The sequence below is a fragment of the Leuciscus leuciscus genome (genome assembly GCF_965113295.1).
Source record: "Leuciscus leuciscus genome assembly, chromosome: 7".
NCBI lineage: Eukaryota > Metazoa > Chordata > Actinopteri > Cypriniformes > Leuciscidae > Leuciscus > Leuciscus leuciscus.
The window spans coordinates 10,109,280-10,131,551 of record NC_138731.1 but is presented as its reverse complement, the minus strand read 5'-3'; the positions used below and the strand labels follow the sequence as shown (position 1 = coordinate 10,131,551).

At 39.5% G+C, this 22,272-nt stretch overlaps 1 protein-coding gene and 1 long non-coding RNA gene across 3 annotated transcripts in view; one reads left to right on the top strand and one right to left on the bottom strand.

Moving 5' to 3' along the window:
* Positions 1-15,275, top strand: part of LOC309503587 — a 72,113-nt gene extending 56,838 nt beyond the window's left edge. The window contains exon 2 of the long non-coding RNA XR_014207758.1: positions 13,120-15,275. This is a non-coding gene — a long non-coding RNA (uncharacterized lncRNA). The remainder of the gene's footprint in view (positions 1-13,119) is intronic.
* atf2 (activating transcription factor 2) overlaps positions 3,052-22,272 on the bottom strand; it is a 39,069-nt gene continuing 19,848 nt past the window's right edge. For both annotated transcript variants that reach the window (XM_082176182.1, XM_082176183.1), the window contains exons 9-12: positions 20,171-20,332; positions 18,505-18,711; positions 15,559-15,664; positions 3,052-5,530 (exon numbers count right to left, since the gene is read on the bottom strand). In XM_082176182.1, coding sequence (XP_082032308.1) covers positions 5,286-5,530; positions 15,559-15,664; positions 18,505-18,711; positions 20,171-20,332 — 720 coding nt within the window. In that variant the 3' untranslated portion in view covers positions 3,052-5,285. The remainder of the gene's footprint in view (positions 5,531-15,558; positions 15,665-18,504; positions 18,712-20,170; positions 20,333-22,272) is intronic.

Genomic DNA, 22,272 nt, shown 5'->3' with positions numbered 1-22,272 from the left:
CCTGAGAGGGGAAAGAGATGTTGTGTGAGCTGGTGTCTGATGTACGTGTGAAAACACGCCAATTCTATTGGCCTACAGCGTGGTCAGGTGACATCGCATCACATGAATGTTGGTGGAAAGGGCCAGCCTGCCACAACACAAACATATACAGTATTAGGCATATTAACCAGGTGGAGTAGGCCCCACTACCCAAAGATGAAGCACACTGCACGTCCCACAGGTAAACTAAATTTAAAGACTTGAAGGGCACAATCTAATGCATATAGGCAAAGCATTCTGTGCAACTCAAAAGGCTAAAAAGGAAGTTAATTTGATTATAAAACCATACAGAATCTTCTTTATCTTCTTTCACAGAGAATGCTTGAATTTTGAAGACTGGATGATATTCAGCAAATTATGTTAACCTTTTAACCTTTTGAAAGTTTCTGAAGTATCTTTCTTTGTACAAATTATAAAATCAATGAACGTGTAAGAAAAGGACCAGCCTGCCGCAGCACAACATCTCATTAGGGCGCACCTTTTAGCTAACGCCTAAAAAGAAACCATGCACCCAGTATAGTGTACTTGATGCCTAGAGGCGAAGCATGCTCATAACAAGTTGAAAACCAAACCAAAAGGTTGTGATTTCTTTTTTTTCAGTAACACTTTATATTGATGGTCCCTTTTGAACATTCTGTTGACTGTGAGGAACTTTGCATCTACATGTCAACTAACTCTCATTAGAGTGTTTGTAGACGTTCTGCTTAATATCTGCTTAATATCTGCTAACTCGTTATTGTGATGCTCCTCCAACAGACTTTCTACTGCAACTACATGTCATCTTATTCTAACCCTAACTCAACCAGTCTACTAATATTCTACTAAAAGTCTAATGAGAGTTAGTAGACATGTAGGGGCAACATTACTTATAGTCATCAGAATGTGTTAAAGGGACCATCAAAATAATAAAGTAAAAAAAAATATCTTTTTTTTCAATATGAACCGTTATGGCCAGAAGAGGATTAACCCAAAACAACCTGCGATCCTGGGGTTGAATCCACATCCAAACTATTTGGATATTTGCCACGACACGCGTGAGAACTGATAAGATGACGCGGATGGGTCTCGATGTAGTGTTTAAAATGGGTCTAACGTGTGCATTTCCTGGATGTCCGAATCATGAGAAACCAACAAGAAAACGTAAAAGTGCCTTACCAGTGCTGCAAAATGAATGGCTTACCTTTCACACTTTCCCATCAAATGATCGTGAGCGTCATCTTCTCAGTGCTCGCGCATGCGTCGCGGCGCTCTCGTGAACCTCACACAGAGGAAAATCAACAGTTGAATAAAGTCGTTATTTTTGTGTTTTTCGCACAAAAAGATTCTCGTCACTTGATAAATTTAAAGGTACAGTGGAGGATTTTCTTTTTCCGGGTGGATCATCAAGACTATTGGTCCTCCTAATTGTCAATCATTCTGGTGATATGTTTACGTAAGGCCGTCGTACGTGCTCATCCTTTCTGCGCATGCGCACTTTCAGGTGTATATGTGTGGTGAGCTACGGTTTCAGCCATTCATTGAAGCTCGCCGTTCTCACCGGGTTTTTTCAAAATGTCTGAGGGTCGCAAGAGAAAAAGTGTCTACGAATTGTATGACAAGAAGAGAAAGGCCTCTGAAGAAAGAAACAAGACCAGAGTGTTTTTTGGGAGAATATTTCACACGCTGGCGTGCGCTAAAAGCACAGGTTGGGCTTCCCACTGATGCCTCAGTCGCGAAGTTTCTACTCGACAGGTAAAGTTTGGCATGCTATTTGGAGAAATCCATTTAAAATCACTGAAGTTAATGTAAGCTATGATTAGCGATGCTAGCCGTCTCTCTTGCACACGTTTAATAGGCGTTCCCTCTCGGGAGCAGGGAGAGTGTTGCGCATGTGCATTTTTTCAAAAAGTGGAGAGGGCGGTTCTTTTCTAAAATTCGGGAAAATCCTCCACTATACCTTTAAGGTTGAGCCACTGTAGTCACTTGGACTATTTTAACGATGTCTTTACTAACTTTCTGGGCTGGCAGATGCAATTACCTAGAAGCCTATGGAGAAGTGAGCCAGCTCTCAGATCTCATAAAAAATATCTTAATTTGTGTTCTGAAGATGAACGAAAGTCTTGGGTTGGAACAACATGAGGGTGAGTGATTACTGACAGAATTTTCATTTTTGGGTGAACTAACCCTTTAACGCGCATGCAGTGGCCATTGTACGTCCACAAGTCTGTAAGTGCACATGAAGTGTGCCGTTTGGGTCAGGGCCTTTAATAACAGCTCTTCTGCTGTGTATGAATCCTTTTCTTTTAAAGGAGTCGTGCCATTTTACAATTTTGCACTTTTTGGATAGTGCGTACACTTTAAATATCGTTAGCCTCATAGCATAATTGCCTAAGTCATATTTCAATGTTTTAGGCAGAAAGGCAGGATGATGCAGCAGTGGTAGGACAGTGAAGTTAGGCAGATATCACAATTTGGCCAAAAAATGACTGGCAATTATGCTATGAGGCTAACGATATGCTAAGTTGTAACGTTTATTTATCTTTGCATTACGTTCAGATTTATGAATCGCATAGCAAGCACTATGCATATCTTTCCAGCATTGTTGTTAATGTAGGTTTGTTTCATTAGTAGGGCTTTTTATACCTATTGTTGAGCAGTTAATGTTTTTTTCTTTTCTTATTTACTGTATTTTGAAGAATGAGAACTCAGGCTGGAGTTTTAGGAATTATCATGATTATTAAGTAGAAATTGTCATGATTACAGCCAGGGATGGTATTCCCTTTTCCCCACTTTGTGGAACAACTACTTCAACATACCTGATTGTTAATGTTGTGCCATGCTGTGACAATACAATGTTGAGTTGAATTTTCCAGGTTTCTCCACAAGATGGCAGAGTTTACAAAGCAAAATATCATACATGCATACTAATAAATAAATAAATAAATAATATAAAAACTAGATACAAGACAATAAAAAAAAAAAAAAAACATTGTTTCATTCAATGACAATCTTTATAATGACTGAGGCTTTGAATGGCTTTAAAGAGCTAATAAAAGATTTATTACAACATTTTATTAATTTATTATAATTTATACATAACTTTCACAAGTTACAAGTTGACCGCAAACACAATAATTATCACATCCTTTTTTCCAAAGTGGACCCAGTAAATAAGAACAAACCCCCCCCCCATTGTAAAGCTGCCATTTCCTGGCTGAAAATCTAAGAGTAACAAGATGTTGAACTGCAACAACCCAACAGAGACATGGTTGAAAAACATTGGTCTAATTCTCTTAGAGAATTCAGTCATGCATGTAAGCACGTAACAACTGTCATACAAATGTACCTTATAAACAAAAATCAAGTTTCTTAAAAGCAGAGCAGAATGCTTGTAGAACTACACAGTAGTAAGCCAATAGATTTTAAAGAGAGAAGAGGACGCAAAGAGATAATAATAATGAAAGACTTCATCTATTCCTTACTTAGTAATTGTCACTAAGCATAACTTAAGTTAATAGTTGAACTTAAAGACTAGAGAGTTTTATATCTGTTATTGTTTCTTTTGAAGAGCAGCTCCAGTTTTTTTTCAGTTGTCGAGTCAAAAAGACAGAATTGCTTAAAACATTTACACAGGTCGGAAAATAAAGCCTTAGTTAAAGGTTTGTTCAGGTGATTTTTAAAACATTATTATTATTATTTTGTCATGATCCCAAGACATACAATGACTTCATCATAATGGCATATACAATGCTTCCTTAATTACACTGTAATCAGAAAGACAACTTAAGTGAATGAACTAAGGACTTTTCTCAATGTTTCTAAAAGTCGGACACCACAAATACAATGTCAGTCACTTTATAAATAAGCGGAAACAAAAAAATCTTATAAAAAAGCATTAGGCTTCTTATCAAAATAAGTCCATGGAAAGCTTTCAGCGAAGTCTACGTCACTAAATTCCCCTAAAATGTAACTTAATTAAATTTTAATTTCAATTAGAAATGAATAACCTGCATTGTGAGGAATGCTCTCCTACAATCACTGCCCAGGGGAACGATCGTTCACGTCAGAAAGGCTTCCTTTAACATGCCAAAAAACACCTGAAACATTCACACAACAACACGTCACTATTTCTAGAAGACGGACAATCAGTTTAAGATTTGATTTAAAGCTACAGCTCAAATCTGCTGGAACCGCTTGTGTCAAGCACTTAAAACAATGAGCATTGAAAAAAACCTCCACTCTCCGGATGTGCAAAATATAAAAGGCAAAGAAATTAAAGTGGCCAGTTCTTCCAGCTTTACGCCTCTGATAGTGCATTTCCTTTCACTATAGCCGCGTTTACACCGAAATCAGGAACTTTTGCTGTCTGCGTTTCCACCGCGGCCTAAAGTACCGTGAAGATCAGGCAATGCGCGCTACTTTACAGTTCCCGCTGGATTTCATCCTCTAAATTTAAGCTTAATAAAGCCTGAACCTCGTCGTCGGTCTATCGGTGTATCTTTTAAACTCCACTGCACGCACCGCAAGACTTTTAAAAATGGTGGATGAAATCAAATTTTGGAGACAACCAATCAAAATGCGACTTGTACTCAACCAATCAGCATGTCCAGCGCCCAAGTCCCACCCCTGAACGTTCCTGAACTTTGAAAAGGAAGAAGTACTACCTCGCAAGCAGGGACTTTCGGATGGGGAAATTTTGACCAGGAACTTCATTTAGACCCTGATTCCTGCGGTGGAAACACATCGAGAACCAGCCCAAAGTTCCTGCGGTGGAAACGTGGATTATGAATCCGGACACATGAATCGTGAATCATTCCGTCTTGATCCTTCCAACACAATCTGAGTTTAACTCAATAAATACACCACAAATGGAAAAAAAACATAAAACAATCAGTACAGTTTTCTGCGTAGCCTCCGAAGGGCTTTCCCAACTACCGTACGCACTCTTTGTAAAACTTAAATTAAAGTGATCAATTCTTCTAGCTTTACGCCTCTGATAGTGCTTCAGTAAGTCCATTTCCTTTCACTATGAACCCGGACACATTTGGGCTATCGTGAATCTTGATCCTTCCAAAACATGAGTTTAACTCAATAAATACACCACAATAAAAAATAAAAACATATAACGATCAGTTGAGTTTCTGCATAGCCTCCCAAGGGCTTTCCGTACTCACTCTCTGTAAAAATACGCTGGATTGAAAAGAGCTGAAATGAAAACGGAGGCTCATTTCAACATGGCTGCCAGGACTGAGCGATCGGAGGCCAGATCAGCTCCCAGAAGACTGTGCGTGTGAGGAAGACTCCTCCTCCTCGTCCTCGTCCTCCTCGTCCTCCTCTGTGCTGTGTTCTGCCGGCGGGCCCAGAGCGGGTCCGGGGCCGGGGCCGGGTCCGGGTCCCAGAGCCGTGGACGAGCTGATGCCGTTGGATGTGCTGATGGAGCTGTGCTGGATGGCCTCGTTCTGAGGGCTGCTGGGAACAGACATCTCCCCGCCGCTGTCCTCCTTCTCCAGCTCTGAGACACACAGACACAGATCACATCAGAGACGGAGACTCAACAACACCGGCAGCAGCAGCTTTAACCGCTTACACACACACTGCAGCTTTTGTTTTATGTTGTCTGTTAAAATAGTGTTTGCTAATTATGTGTGTGTGTGTGTGTGTGTGTGTGTGTATGGGTGGGGGGAAATCATACAAATAATAATGCTGTGTGTATATACCATGCACAGTTTGTAAATGTTTCACAGAATTCCCAGATGACCAAATACATTTGTAGTTACACAACCAGAGCAAAGTGTCCCACAATGCAAAGTGCTTGATGCACCTGCCAGTATGATGAATGAACCAGACGTGATAAAGAAGATTAAAAAATAAATAGATAAAAAAAAATATATAATAATAATAATATTATATTATATTTTATATATATATATATATATATATAAAATACAGTAAAACGGTCATAAAATAACTTTTATATTTGAATATATTTTAAAATGTAATTAACAGTGTTTGGTAAAGTTACAAAATTGCGTTACTCTCTAAAAAGTAACTTATAGTGTTACTTAGTTACTTTTTATAGAAAGTAAAGTGTTACGTTACTTTTGCATGATTTTTTCTCATCTCAGCTGGGCTTGCTTGTTTGTTTTTTAATAACAAAAAAAGATATATTTTTGGCAAATGTAAAAATCCTTTTCTCTCCAAAAGAGAAATGAATAAATTCAGGCCTGTACAGTAGAGGGCGCCGCTCACACAAACCTTTCAGCTGTTCTGCCATTCTGGATCACAGAAGAATAGGACGCAGGAGAAGAAAAGTTCAACTCGCGTAACTTCAGCATTAAAAACTAAAATGTGACGTTTTTCTAAAGTCATTTGGCTTATTCCTATAGGTTGAATTAGATCATCGAAGATCAGCAGCAAAGATATTGTTAATAAAGTGAGATTAAGTACATAAAGTATATTTGTGTAATTCAACATTTATTTATTGCAGGTTTGTGTAATATTCTGAGTTTCCTTTTCACTGTTTTTATTCATTTTGAGGAATACTGGATGTGTTTGTGCCAGTGAGAGGAGTAAATGCTCTCATTTAGTCTAGATCTACAGTAATCATCATGTTCACACACAGCGAACACACAACGCCTCTGTACTTACTCCTGATTTACTCAACATGAGGACAGGAGAGCTGTCAGTCAATACATGGGAAACAAAGTAACCTGAGTTACTAATTTGAAAAAGTAACTCAGATATTTTGTTGTAACTTTAAACATAATGTGTTACTTTACTAGTTACTTGAAAAAGTAATCTGATTACTTGTAATGTGTAACCCCAACACTGGTATCTATGCACTGGTATCTATTCCTGTCAGCATCATTACTCCAGTCTTCAGTGTCACATGATCCTTCAGAAATCATTCTAATATGATGATTTGCTGCTCAAGAAACATTAATGATTATTATCAATGTTGAAAACGGTTGTGCTGCTTCATATTTGTCCGGAAACTGATCATATTTTTTCAGGATTCTTTGAAATAGAAAGTTCAAAAGTTCATCTTGCAATCAAAATGTCTTCACTGTCACTCTTGATCAGTTTAATGCATCCTTCACATAGTGGATGTTTCCTGCTGATTTCTGTCCCAGTGTAATGATGTGAAATCAACCGACTCTCAGACTCGAAGATTAAAAACATCCGTGAAAAATCAGTTTCTCAACCATCTGTGTGCAAACACGTGATTCACATCAGGGCTTCTACACACCTCTCAACACCAGCGCCATGCGCTGATTTCACCTCTGCATGAAAAGAGTAGCAGAAAGCATCACAAAAGGCCAATTTGCTAGTGTAAATATATATACAGACCCTTTCCAAAAAATTTGAATATCATGGAAAAGTTTATTTATTTCCATAATTCCATTCAAAACGTTAAACTTCATAGATTATAGATTCAGGGCCCACAACTTAAACGATTTCAAGTATTTAGTTGTTTATTTGTACATAATTTGGGCTTCCAGCTCATAAAACCCACGAAAACAGGATTTAAAAAAATTAGAATATTGCATGAAATCACACAGTAATTACACAGTGATATCATGGTTATTAGCCGCGTTTCCACTGTCGGGCCAGGGCCGGGCTGTGCTAGTGCGTGCCAGGGCCAGTCGCGTTTCCACTGTCACTTCCGGGGCTTGATCGGGGCTTACTCGGGGCCAGCGGCCAGGATTTCTGGCCCGTCGAATACCTTGGGCCAGAGCGGGCCAGCTCGGGCTAGAGGAGTGGTTACGAACAGAGGCGGAGTATACCTGAGTCGGGAGACGGCAGCGCCGGATGATTCTGTCAGCATTAAAGACTTTTAAAATAATTTAACTCGCGTTCATGTTTGAATGCCTTGTGTTTGTGATGCAAAAGACTATGCGCGCTAACCATTACCATAGTAAACATAGTAAACGCTTGAAGATACGCATAGTAAAAAAACATAGTGAACGCTTGAAGAAATCAGACCAATCATAAAGGCTATCACAGTCATGTTTTTATTTTATCTGCCAGTAGCCTACGTCTCGTCTCATTATACCGGACTATCATAAAATAAAGCAACTTTTTTTTCGGGAGCTTCCTCTGTTTCTCTGACGGAAAATATCTGTATGGGAGTCGAGAGAGTGCTAAAGCTCCTCAGGTCGTATTTTTGGTATTTGTAGAAATTATCATTCTTTCTAAATGTGATGTAAATATGTCCTGTAACTACCAGATAAACAGTAACAGACGCGACTGAAGAAGTAAGTGTGTCCTCTTTCTTTTGTGAAATAGACCTAACAGTAATTTATTTCTGAGTGACTAATGTGCAATTTTGACATAAATTAATTCATTATGATCAATGTATCACTTTTTATTGTAAACCTGTGGTAAAACATCGATGCTTGGGTTTTAAATATTCAAGTAAACAACAAAAATGCCAGCAAACGGCCGCTTTTATCATGTTTGTTTTCAACGCTGTTTCAACGCTGTTTCCAGTGATTTCTGATTAGTTTTCTGATAAAACTTCCATTTGTTGGTGAATGGGTTAGTGTGACGTTGTTCCAGAGAGGCGTGTTACGAACGTGTTTTAGTGAAGCGCTGTGGAGCTTCTGGCCCGGCAGTGGAAACGCAGGCCCGGTGCTATTAGCCCGAGGCTATCAGCCCGGCACGGCCCGTTTAAAGCCCTGGCCCGGCCCTGGCCCGACAGTGGAAACGCGGCTATTGAACCAGGTTTTGGTTAGTTTGGCAGTGTGGGCAGGTGCAAATCCTGCTGGAAAATGAAGGAAGCATGAAGTGCTCTGAGAATGTCCTGGTAGACGGCTGTGTTGAGTGGACAGCACAGTGGACCAACACCAGCCGATGACATGGCTCCCCAAACCAACACAGACTGTGGAAACTTCACACAGGACTTCAAGCATCTTGGATTGTGTGCCTCTCCATTCTTCCTCCAGACTCTGGGACCTTGGTTTCCAAATGAGATGCAACATTTGCTCTCATCAGAAAAGAGGACTTTGGTCCACTGTGCTTTATTAAATCCAGAGTCAACGCAGCCGTCTACCAGGACATTTTCAGAGCACTTCATGCTTCCTTCATTTTCCAGCAGGATTTGCACCTGCATAGTTCTTTTTCAGCCTTCAACATCGTGTTAAAGCTATAAAACTGATTGTACCTAGAGTAGATGTGCACAGGACTGGACTTTTTCGATACCCACATAATGATACATTGAGTGAATTGCAATCACTGGCTGTGCACTGAAGGTCAGCAAAAGGAGTGTCACAATGTATTAAACAATTTAATATTTATATCATGTTAATACTACACATATGATAGTCCAGTGGCAGTAACTATCTTATTTGATCCTCCAGCATAGTAGGTCCTGCAGTGTTTAGATCAAACCCCAATCAAACACACCTGAATCAATATCTCCAGGATTACTAGAACGCTACAGGGGAGTTTCATCATGGCTGGAGCTCAACTCTGCAGGACAGTAGGAGGACAACATCTGAAATTGTGACAACCCTAGACAGCAACAAATGTGTTCAAAGTTTAAACAGATATGGATATTGATTGCACTGCCACTGGCTGTTGCTCAGCTGGCCGTATGGTGCCATCGTTCCCTTAGCCTCACCTGCCCTGTGATTACCATGTGACTGATCACTCTCGAGCTGCAGTGATGACGTCTAACATCAGGCACTAACTGCCCACGCTAAACAGCCGAATCTGAACCCGAGAGGGAGAAAGCTCAGCAAACATCTAAAGTTCGTTCGCACCGGATGAGTTGCTGGCATGATTGCGATTAAAGACTTTCCCAGTCCAATGCTTTGTCTTTTATTAATCCCTGTGCTTGCTTTGTAACCTTTAATTAAAGTTACAATGTCATTTTAAAGCAACATCATCAGGGTATATTAGAGGCTGTAGCGTGTGGCCAGACTCGCGCTCGATCCCCTTCCTTCCCTGCCAACTACTGCAGCGACAGATAATTACTGCACCTGATTTTAATGATACACACACAGGAGAGCGGCAGAGATGCGCGGTCCAAATGCCACCAGCTGTTCTGCAGTTGCATTGAATTAATTGGCTCCTGATGAGGAAGGGAATGAAAAAAGGCCCGCTCACACTCTCTCTCTCTCTCTCTCGCTCGCTCGCTCGACTCAAAAAGAAATGCAGACTACCCATGATAATTAATATAGCTAATGAAGCAAGAACCGCACGAAACGGCACTTGGTAATTAATGCGGGAGGTATTAGACTGTGTGTTCGGTTCTGAAGCGTCTGAATTGACTGGGCTCCGGATCAGGTGACTTTTCGTGTTTGCCATGGGGTTGTAAATACCCTCGCCGGCTCGGTGCACGTAAGGTCGAAGCGTAGACTGTAAAGAAATATGGACGTAGTGTCCGTGATGTCACCCATAGTGTATCTGAAGAGCATTTTTGAAGCCCAAAGTGGGCGGAGTCGCCGTCGCCATCTTGGCCACGCGTCACTCCCGGATAAACGAAACTGGGCAGCGAGGCGGATTAGCTGAGGTGACGTGACGCTAATGCTAGCAGACAAACGGCTAGTAGTGACATTAGTGCCAATCCACCTGTCACTCAAGTGGCCACGCCCTTAATTATGCATACCTTTAAGGCTTAATATCATTTAAACGGATGAGTTATAAAAAAAATTCACCCCCCTCACAGTCGTCATGAAGGGCAAAATTAGCTTTATAGACCAAAACCACTTTTTGCACCAGACTGTAAACACGTTTTTTTCTGCTGTAAAGTTGGGCGTTTTAACATGGGGGTCTATGGGATTGACTCTCTTTTGCAGCCTGTCTCTAGAGGCCAGTCGATGAAGTGCAGTTTAAGTCACATCCATGTTGGCTTCAAGAGAGAGACTGGGTTGAACACAGAAAACTGAGTTGGGTTTTCTCCTCTCTTCATTTACATGTTCAGGCATCTGTAATCACTCCTAATGGTATTAAGCAGGAACGGGGGTGATATATTATCATACACGCTCCTGAGACCGCTCTCCGCTCACCTCCTCTCGGATCGTCTCCGCCGTGAGCAGATGGGCTTGTACAATGCCAAGCGGAGGCATGGCCTGCCCTGCTTGCAGGGCATCCTGGGTAATTTCCCCCCACCTGCTACCAGGGCAGCACTGCCTGAGAGATTAAGGCCAGAAACATACTTTACTTAAGTACGCAATCACAAATGAAAATGCTTTGCCAAGCGAGATCTCGTCGGCCATGCTTTACACCAGTCCTAACCAGGCACAATGCAGTTTTCAAATATATTTCTCGTATGGATCGAACGAGACGGGAGTGTGCAATCACAAAATGAAAATGCTTGGTAACACTTTATTTTACAGTGTCATTGTTACATGCAGTTACTATAGTAAAAACTATAAATTATGCATAATTACATGCAACTAACCCTCAACCAAACCCTAACTCTACCCTAACCCTATAGTAAGTACATGTAGTTGCTTAAAATGCTTTGCCAAGCGAGATCTCGTCGGCCATACTTTACACCTGTCCTAATGAGGCACAATACGATACGATATCAATATATTTCAGGCCTAACAGACTGCTATGGATCGAACAAGACGAGAGCGTTCAGGTGACCGAATGTGAGCGCACTGACGTTTGCACTTTTTCCACCATATTAAGACCGTTCTTTGACAGGTGATGACCATCTGCTGCTTCTCCATCCTGCAATGAATGTGGCACAAACCAGCGTTGTTTACAGAGACAGAACGATGCTCTTCTCTGAGCCTCATTTGCACAGGTGACTAATATATGACCCCTCACAGCATTCGGACGCATAGACAGGATTGAGGAATGGTTTCGATCATCTCCATGCTCTCCTCTGCCTTGCAAAGACCTACCAATGCCTGCAAATGAACCCGCTTTCAGACAACCCAATCTCATCCGACAACCATCCCGCTCATTATATGCATGAGACTTGTCAGTCAAGCTGCTTAACAATGGCGTCGCATAATGAACTGCACGGCTGCAGCGGCGCATCCCGGTTGCGAAACGGCACTTCTGTCAGACTCTCTGCTATAATACACTCATTTTGGAGGCAATCATTGTCAATACAAGTCAGCGCTGGGTTACAAACTGAGCCAAACACAGACACACAAACACACACAAAGCCAACGACGTATCAGCCAAGGTGTGAAATCCAAGCGTTGGAAGTTATGTAAAAAAAAAATGCGGTTACACTTTATTTGGTAACACTTTATCTTACAGTGTCCTTGTTACATATGTTACATGTACTTACCATAGTAATAACAGTAAATTATGCATAATTACACGCAACTAACCCTCAACTAAATCCTTATCCTACCGTAACTCTATAGTAAGTACATATTGTTAATTATTATTACTCAGGGTTACACTTTATCTTACAGTGTCCTTGTTACATATGTTACATGTACTTACCATAGTAATAACAGTAAATTATGCATAATTACACGCAACTAACCCTAAACTAAATCCTTATCCTACCCAAACCCTATAGTAAGTACATGTAGATACTCAGGGTTACACTTTATTTTAAGGTGTCATTGTTACACTGTAATTATATATTTAAGTACTGAGTAAGGTAACACTATTTTACAGTGTCATTGTTACATGTTACATGTACTTACCATAGTAATAACAGTAAATTATGCATAATTACATGCAACTAACCCTCAACCAAATCCTAATCCTACCCTAACCCTATAGTAAGTACATGTAGTTGCTTAATATTACTCAGTACTTAAATATATAATTACACTGTAACAATGACACTTTAAAATAAAGTGTAACCCTTTATTTTAAAGTGTCTGCGTTACAGTGTAATTATATATTTAAGTACTGAGTAATATTAAGCAACGACAAGTACTTACTATAGGATTAGGATTAGGGTTTGGTTTAGTTGTAATTATGCATAATTTATAGCCATTACTACAGTAATTACATGTAACATGTAACAATGACACTGTAAAATAGTGTTACCTTACTCAGTACTTAAATATATAATTACAGTGTAACAATGACACCTTAAAATAAAGGGTAACCCTGAGTAATAATAATTAACAACATGTACTTACTATAGGGTTAGGGTAGGATAAGGATTTGGTTGAGGGTAAGTTGCATGTAATTATGCATAATTTACTGTTATTACTATGGTAAGTACATGTAACATATGTAAGAAGGACACTGTAAGATAAAGTGTTACCAAAAGAGCTTCCACACTAGCAGAGCGCTAAGCTCCAGTGTCTGTTGAAGCCCACAGAAGGGGTTCTGGCAAAAGCGTACACACATTCACTCCCACATCCGCTTCTCTGTCCCTCTGACAACAGCTAATTGATATGAAGTGGCTGCATATGGCAGACGAGCCGCAGATCTGCACATTTCACAAGGTGTCATTAAAGCATAACGGCCAAAGACGCGTGTGTAACAAAAGCAACCCTCGGTTTCTGAATGCCTCTTTATCACTCATCTTAAAGAGGACAGCGCTACATACAGTGGGGATCATTTTTTTTATATATATGAGTCCTCGGCGTTCTGCGGTAATAATGGGACGAGATGAATCTGTGTTATTTCACACTCAGGGCTAGTTCATTTTCCACTCTTCACATTTCATCAAAAAAACACCCATTAGGAATAACACTCATCTGTTATAGTCAAAAAAACAAATAAAGTAAACCAATAAAGACAGAACAAGTCCATTAAGCAGAGCTGGCAGTCCAGAGATTTTACTCATTTCCAAAGAAAGAAAAGGCTTTCAGTGAGATTACATGATATTGAATCCTGAGCAAAATTTAACAACTGGAATTGCGGCTTTGTGAATGAAATCTCTGGATTGAGATTGACTCTTCTGACTTGGGCCAGTAAGCAACCAGCTTATGTGTTTCCCAACCCAAACAATGTACAGTACACAGGCATTTTCATTAGTGAGTGAGTCAGGCAACCAATCCCAGCTCGCGGCCCGTCCTCTCTCTGCTTACTTCCGGTCACATCTACACACTGCCCTATCTAAAGGCAGGCAACAATGCCAAAACAAATGTGAATTGTGAATCGGACGACACTGGTTGAGCTGCCAATGTTTGTCCTTGAGTGATTCTAGTGAGGATAACAAAATAAAAAGATTTTTAAATAAACAGCCATTTTTTTGTGATGCAAAATCTTTTATCTCAATAAAAATTGACACTGCAAGTTCACATTCACAACTCTGGAAAACTATGATATTTGTCATTTCACTGTATAATACTTCAATTTCACAAAGGCCTCTAAATGATCAAAACTTTGCTTAAAAATACACTGATACTTAAGTAATAGTTTATATATTTTAGCATGTAAAAGGCCTTTTAGTGTACTTGTAGAAACGTCCACCTCCAGCTCGTGGTTCACACGTCTTTATCAAAATCATTAAAGATTTCAAAGCATAAAGTAAAATGTAAGAATAACGTTTATGTTGTTAGAAAATATTTCAAGATAAACATTTACTGGACTTACTCGATTATCCATACATCTTTTTATTTTTATTTTTTTTTATATAGAAAAATCATGTTCAAATTGAAGTATCAAATCCATCAGGCTTTTAAGTAAGGTTTATTAGTTCATCTCTCAATCATCATTGTATTGCATTGCATTATGTTTTAAAACTACAGAGCTTTGATCATAAAACTAAGCATTTAATATCATCTCTCTAAGACATTATTGGGGGATAAAGAGTGACAACTGATATTTATAAGCATTTTATGCAAGTTGACTGATATGATAAGATCTTATTGATTTACATAAGCGATCAGAAATTCATATTACTTTTTTTGGTGATATAAATATCAGGAACTGCACCAAATTGCATATTTTGCTCAGTTTGTGCCTAATATATATTAAAAAAATTGTTAATAGTTTGGGCCTGAACAAAACTAATGTTTTTCCTCCATATTCTCACTATATCATACTTATATGAGCCATAAAATCCTGATGTACCAAATATGATACTAAACAAAACAAATTTAGATTTTTTTTTTATGAGTTTTAAAAGGTAAAAAAACTGTTCCATTTCAACTTTGATCTGATTGATTTACATAAGCGATCAGAATTTTTTTATATAACATTTTGGCAATATAAATATCAGGAACTGCACCAAATTGCATATTTTGCTCAGTTTGGGCCTCTGAATAAAACTAACGTGTTTTTTCGCTATGTCACGCTTATATGAGTCATAAAAGCCTGATGTAAATCAAATGCGATACTAAAAACCGATATTGTACGAATTTTTTAATTATTTTTTTCGATTTTTAAAAGGTTAAAAAAACTTTCCATTTGTTGACTATTATGTCATATGTCAGGCTTTACAGGGTTAAGAGCACAGAAACATGCCATCAGTGTTAACTTCATGCTGTCTCTAATACAAATAAACTAAATATAAACACATTTTATGGCTGTTATGATCCATAAGTGCTAAATCTACATCTCGAAGCAGGCAGCGTGAGTCTGATGACGAAGCAAACTGATAGTCAGTCAGTGTGAATCTGCTGTGGCTCGTGATGAGGTACTCACGGTGGTATCCTGATTTCTTCTGCAGGAGTGTCACGGGACAGTCTTTATGAGCCAGTAAGAGCTGCTTCAGCTGGGCCACCTCACTACGCAGAAGAGTCACCTCATTCTGGACAGAGAGAAACAAGCATGTGACCCATCAAGATGAGCAGATTATAGTGAGGAATCAACAGAAAAAGATCATTAGCCCGTCTTCATTTAAGCTTTTTTTGGGACACAATTATAGCTGGTTAATGGCAGAGTCCCAGGAGAGAGAAACACAGAGAGAGCTCTCCCCTCCGTCAGCGAAACACTGGTGAGATTTACTCTCGTCTGCCGTTAGGACTCCCATGGGGCCGTGCTGTTCTGCACGCGCTAAACACAGGCTGTTTAACAGCCAAGGTGACTTTAAGCGGGATTTACAGCGAGCTGAACGCGTGTGAAAGAAGGGCACGAGAGCGCAGATTTAAACACTTTCTCTGTTCCTCATTTAATGCAGCGGTCTAAAAGCGGGCCAGTTTATTTCATTCCATCTGTTTTATCTTGGCAGTGCTGGCGTGGTGTGCAGAGGAGAAGCAGATTTAAACACAGCTGCTCCAACACTGTGGCAATGCTCACTACCAACTGACATCTTCCATTACGACCACAAAGTAGGCCTCTCTCTCTCTCTCTCTCTCTCTGTCTCTCTCTCTCTCTCTCTCTCTCTCTCTCTCTCTCTGTCTCTCTCTCTCTCTCTCTCTCTGTCTCTCTCTCTCTCTCTCTCTCTCTGTCTCTGTCTCTCTCTCTCTGTTCTCTCTCTCTCTCTCTCTCTGTCTCTCTCTCTCTCTCTCTCTCTCTCTCTGTCTCTCTCTCTCTGTCTCTCTCTCTCTGTCTCTCTCTCTCTGTCTCTCTCTCTCTGTCTCTCTCTCTCTCAGTTTCCCATATCACATCAAAATGCACAAAAGACTACAATATCCAGTCATTTAGTATGGGCATCACCTTCACCAAAGCAAGCTATTATTATTATTCACTTGAAAATAACTCACGCAACACCGTTCTCAACGCTGACGCTAAAATAAGACGATGGAGGACCGGTATGGGTGTTCATTTGCCATGTTGATATTAACAGACGGTGTGGCCAATGGCTGAGAGACGACGAATACATATTAACTGTAATAAATAGTGAACTGCCTAGCGGTCTGGAATGATTGGCCAATTTTGGGGTCAAATATATTACGCTATAGCTTACATTTAACGCAGTTTCGGGCAAATTATTTCCTTCATAGATGTGCTAATTTCATGTCAATCTGTAAATGTTTCCTTCCATATAATAAGTGTTTTTAATGTTTAATGTTTTAATGTAAAAGTGTAAGTAATGTTTATTTGGTGAGTAGATGTATGAGCAGGATAATGCATATCACAAAATAAACCTTGAAATGGTCTAAACATAAAAATGTGCGATAAAAAAAAGGAAATTGATACTTGACAGTAAAGACATTTATAATGTTACAAAAATTCTATAAAAAAATTATTAAATTATGACCTGCAGACTGTTTTTCAACACTGATAACAATCATGAGTATTTCTTTATCATCATATCATCATATTAGAATGATTTCTGAAGGATCATGTGACACTGAAGACTGGAGTGTCACATGATGCTGAAAATTCAGCTTTGATCACAGGAATAAATTACATTTTAACAATATATTCACATAGAAAATGTCACAATTTTACAGTTTTTACTGTATTTTTGAATAAATAAATCCAGCCTTGGTGAGCATAAGAGTCTTAGTCACCAAGTTAAGATTTAATTGAAAACACATTTAAGTCTGGCCAGGAAAATTCCCAAACACTGGTCAATGAGTTAACCTGTAACAGGGCAATATTTTGGTCTCTAGCTGTCAGAAAAACAAAGAAAGCAACATAAATTTAACATGTTTTGCAAGTTGTTATTGTTAATATTTTGCTTCCAGGTATTTCACCAGTGAACTTTCAATGACACGAACATCTAAAGTGACATATGGCTTCAGGTGCGGTCCTCCCACTCTGCTTTTAAACCGAAAACATCAAATGAAATGTATAAAATCGGACGAATCTCAATTGTCCCTTCTGCCGTTTCCAGTAAGATCAGGTCCGCTCAGGCCATTAAAGTGTTTAATGCTTTCGCAAACCGGCTGCATCCATAAAGACAGCACAGGGGGGATGTTTGGCTCGAGTGTTACCGTGCGCTGGTCTGAAACCCTGACACCTCGTTAAAAAGCCAGTTAAGGATGATGTTAACGTAATTGAGCATCATTAGAGCTCTACGCTCTGATCAGCTGGGCCAACGGGACAATTACACCAGCCCATCAGCGCTGATAAATGTGCTCGTATTAAACACCTTCTCTCCGATGAAACATACTGTCACGCTCGCTTTCAGAGTCCCAAACATTCCCAACACTCTTCTTCAGCTCTCCATCTGTTTCATGTTAGTCTATTCGTTCATATAAGCCACAAATTAATCGCCCTTCCCCCACCCCTTCGCGAACGCATTGCGCTTTGTTTAAATGGACAAATGAAAGAGACAGCGTGCAAATAAACAGTGGCACATCTCATTAAATTGTCTGGAACGTGCCGACGCCGAGCCACATTCTCCGTTATCAGCAGAGACAACGGTTACGTGAACTGTTTCGAACTTGTCAGTGGCGGATCCTAATTGCCTGCTACAAAACGGGGGTTGAGAACGAGACGGCTTTCCCTGAGAGAGTTGCAGGGCAGCTCACAAACGCTCCGACAGAACAGGCGACACGCTTGTGTGCCGATGACATCTGGAGGAAACGTCTTTATTGACAGGGCCATATCGATGCAGGAGACTCGAACAATCACGCCGTGGCTGTCATGCAAACACACTTCTTAATTTACATTAATGACTTCATCACCATCTTTGTCTGGCTCTCAAACGCACACATTAATACACTCAAAGAGAGTCTGGCGCATGTGTGTGTGTACCTGTAGCTGTCCGTTCACGCTGTTCAAGTCTTCTGCTTTTTTCTCCAGACTCTGCACCCAGACTTTCCTCTTTTGCCGGCAGCGAGAAGCGGCGGCTCTGTTTCGTTCCAGAAACTTGCGTCTTTTCTCGTCGGGGTCTTCGCTGGTGGTTCTCCGCCGTCGCCCACCGGTACTGGTTGTGTGTTGGGCTGGGGGGGCGGGAGACACCTAAAACAGGCCGGCAATCAAACGTACAAACACAGATTAATTAGGACTTTTTAGTGGTATTTTTAATCATATGTTCAATCAAAACTTGCACCTGCCAAGCGTTGACGAAAAAGAAAACATATATTAATATTTATGGGTGCACTTTATTTGACTGTACGTGTACTCACCTAAGAAAGTACTGGTAATATGAGGTAACTACATGGGTTAAGGTAAGGTTTAGGGATAAGGTTCAGGTTCAGTAGTACCTACTTATTATTACCCAGTTATTGTGATTACTATAATAAGTACATAGTATGTACATGAGGAACAGGACTGTAAAATAAAGTGCTACCATTATTACAGACTATAAAATGTACATTGCATTTGATTAGATGTTTGTCAAATATTATATATATTTTTTAAATATTATCACTGTTTGACATAGGAGTTATTAGTAACACTTTAAAATAAGGTACAATTTCGTAATCATAGTAAATGCGTTAGGTATCATGTAACTAACAACGAACAACAATTTCTTCATTAATGAGTTAAAAGATAACGTTTATTCATAAAACTACTCATGTACTTCTGTTCAAGGGTTTGGAGTCATTAAGATGTTGTTATAATAAAATAATACTTTTATTCAGCAAGGATGCATTCAATTGGTCAAAACTGACAGTAAATCCGTTTACATTGTTACAAAAAAATCCCGAAAGTATCAATTTTCACAAAAAAAGCAGCACAACTGTTTTCAACATTGCCAATAAGAAATGTTTTTTTGAGTGCCAAATCATCATATTAGAATGATTTCTGTAATAAATTATAAATATCTCACAATATTACTATTATAACTGCGTTTTCGATTAAATAAATGCAGCCTCGGTGAGCACAAAATACTTTTTTCAAAAACACCAAAAAACTTTTGAAAAGTAGTGCACTAGTCCTTAGGGACGCACCGATATGAACATTTGGGCCGATACGATAACCGATAATCCTTTATATTTGAAAGTTGATAACCGATATATTGGCCGATAGATCTAAATCCAAATTTTTATATCATTTTGAGAGCCTAATTACAAAAACAAAAGTCTCACTATTAAAAGCCATGTCCCAAGTACACAATTATAATGTTCTTATTATAACTGTATGTAGCCTAAATGACAGACTTGCGCTGTACATGTTGCACTGAACTGTATTTTCCTTTTTGAAGTACTTCCAGTCATATTTCAAGCAGTTCAGAACCATCAGGGTGAACAGTTGCACATCTGGAGCGTCTCAGCTGAAGGAAATTATCCATTATTTATCAGCTTTAATATATCGGGCCGATAACAATAACATCAAAGATGAACATATATCGGCCGATACTGATATGGTGGACGATTGTGACGACTCACATTGAATTCAATATTTTAACTATCATCAAATTTATGTATATTAGTATAATATAATTTATATATATAAAAAAAATATTTTAACATACGGGCGTCTCTGTAGTGGATGTGGCAGGCTGTTGTGTAGTGCACTGGGGGCGTGGCTCCTCAGCCAGGGGCGGGGCTGGGGGCGGAGTCTCGCTGCTCTGGGTCTTGTCTGCGTCACCGTTCGTCACCTGAGGGATCTGATGACTGAGGACCGCCTTCAGCTTCTACAGGTGAGAGTCACAGGTCAAGTCAACATGTACTATCAGCCTGTATATATGACATTACTAGCTGACTTTAAAATACTGTCCTGGACGTTTCTGAATGGTTAGTGGGTACATTTATGTAGTTGTGGAGTTACATTGATTCATCTGTTTCTGGGAGATTTCCGTTGAAAATAAAATGAATCCACCTCATCTGAGGCTGGGACTCTAAATAGTGTTCAGTGCTCGTCTGTACGACAAAACAGTTTGCTTGCTTTGCTGGAACTTTTGCCATTGCGTTAGAACTGGTTACACTGTTGTCGCTAGTGAAAACCAATGGCGGCGCCGTGGGTGTAAACATGCAGATTAAGAGGTAATATTATAATAAGATCCCCTTCCTTTCATCAGAAGGGGAGTGAAATAATTGGTTTATTTTTTGACATGCTTGCAGAGAAAGGCTCTCCAAAACAAAGTGACTGGGATTCACTTTTCATGTTTTCTGGGTTGGTAGATGCACCGGGGACCCGATTATAGGACTTAAACATAAAAAAAAAGTCAGATTTTCATGATGTGTCACCAGGTTGCATTACCAAAATTATGCAGAAATTTTTGCAGACAAAAAAGGTCCATTGTCTATTGTCAATAGTGTAGCGATGTATGAAGCAAAGCTCACACGGAAGTCACTTTCTGTTGGTCATCGCAGCGAATCCACATAACCAACTTGAACCTGTTGCCAAATCTGCATTCGGATAACTTTCGTCCTCACACAAAATTCCCAAACGCGTGGATTCCTATCGACATGACTGGGTTTTGCCCATGCAGATTTGTTGAACGATGGTAAATGTGCAGAGAGAGTAAGGATACAACAGTATATTACCTCTTATGTCCAATTTCACATTTGCTTGTCACATTTATAATATCGAGCTGTGATTGGCCACTTTAAATGTCACTCCCTATGTCTGTAGATCTGGCCACAGTGTTGCAGAACGCAACAGACTTTATGCCGACAGTCAAAAATCTGCCTAAGCGCACAGCGTTTAACTATAAAATCTCCCGCTCTTCAGCATTTCCATCTACTTCCAGCATAACTGCAGTGAAATGAGAAAACATGGTGCTTTCTCTCTCTCTCTCTCTCTCTCTGGGATCAGGAGGCTAAACTACATTAGAGAAAGGCGAGAACTGAAGATTAGAATAATTAACTTCTGCGGAAAACCAGAGGCAAGGATTAAAACAACATATTCATCACAGCTTTAAACAGATGCTTCCCTCAGAGCTCTTCCACAGGAGTAAGAGCTGTCGTAGCTAATTCCCTATTCCCCGGAGACGCCTGTGATTTTCTCTTGTCAGGGAAATCTGCGTTTCCCAGGCGTGCGGTAGCGTGTGCGGCACTGAGACCTCGGCGCCGAGAGCTTCTCTCTTCACTACCAGCAACCCCCGATCATGACAACACCAGAGCTTGACGAAGTCTGAAATATTTTTCAGCGTTTTGACAACATTCAATATAAATGTATTTCAATATTTATGTATTTGCTCTAAATAGTCACTGCTCAAACATTGATTCAAAAAGTTAAAAGAAAATGGTTAAAAAGTTAATAAATTCATTTAGTATTATATATATATATACATAAAAGAACAAATATAGGCAAAGAACCACCTATATATGCTTCGCGTCAGGTGGTGTGTATATATATATATATATATATATACTGTGTGTGTGTATGTATGTGTATATATGTGTGTGTGTGTGTGTGTGTGTGTATATATGAAGAGTTCAGATGCAAAAGCCTCTAAATGCCATCTGAAATTTTCTTCTAGAATGATCATTTTTATCAAGCTCGTATATTTAAATTCAATAATTTCACTCAAATGGCAATCGAGATTACCTATTAATTGTCATTTAAGTGAAATTACTTAACTTAAATATACAAGCTTGATAAAAATGATCATTCTATAAGAAAATTTCA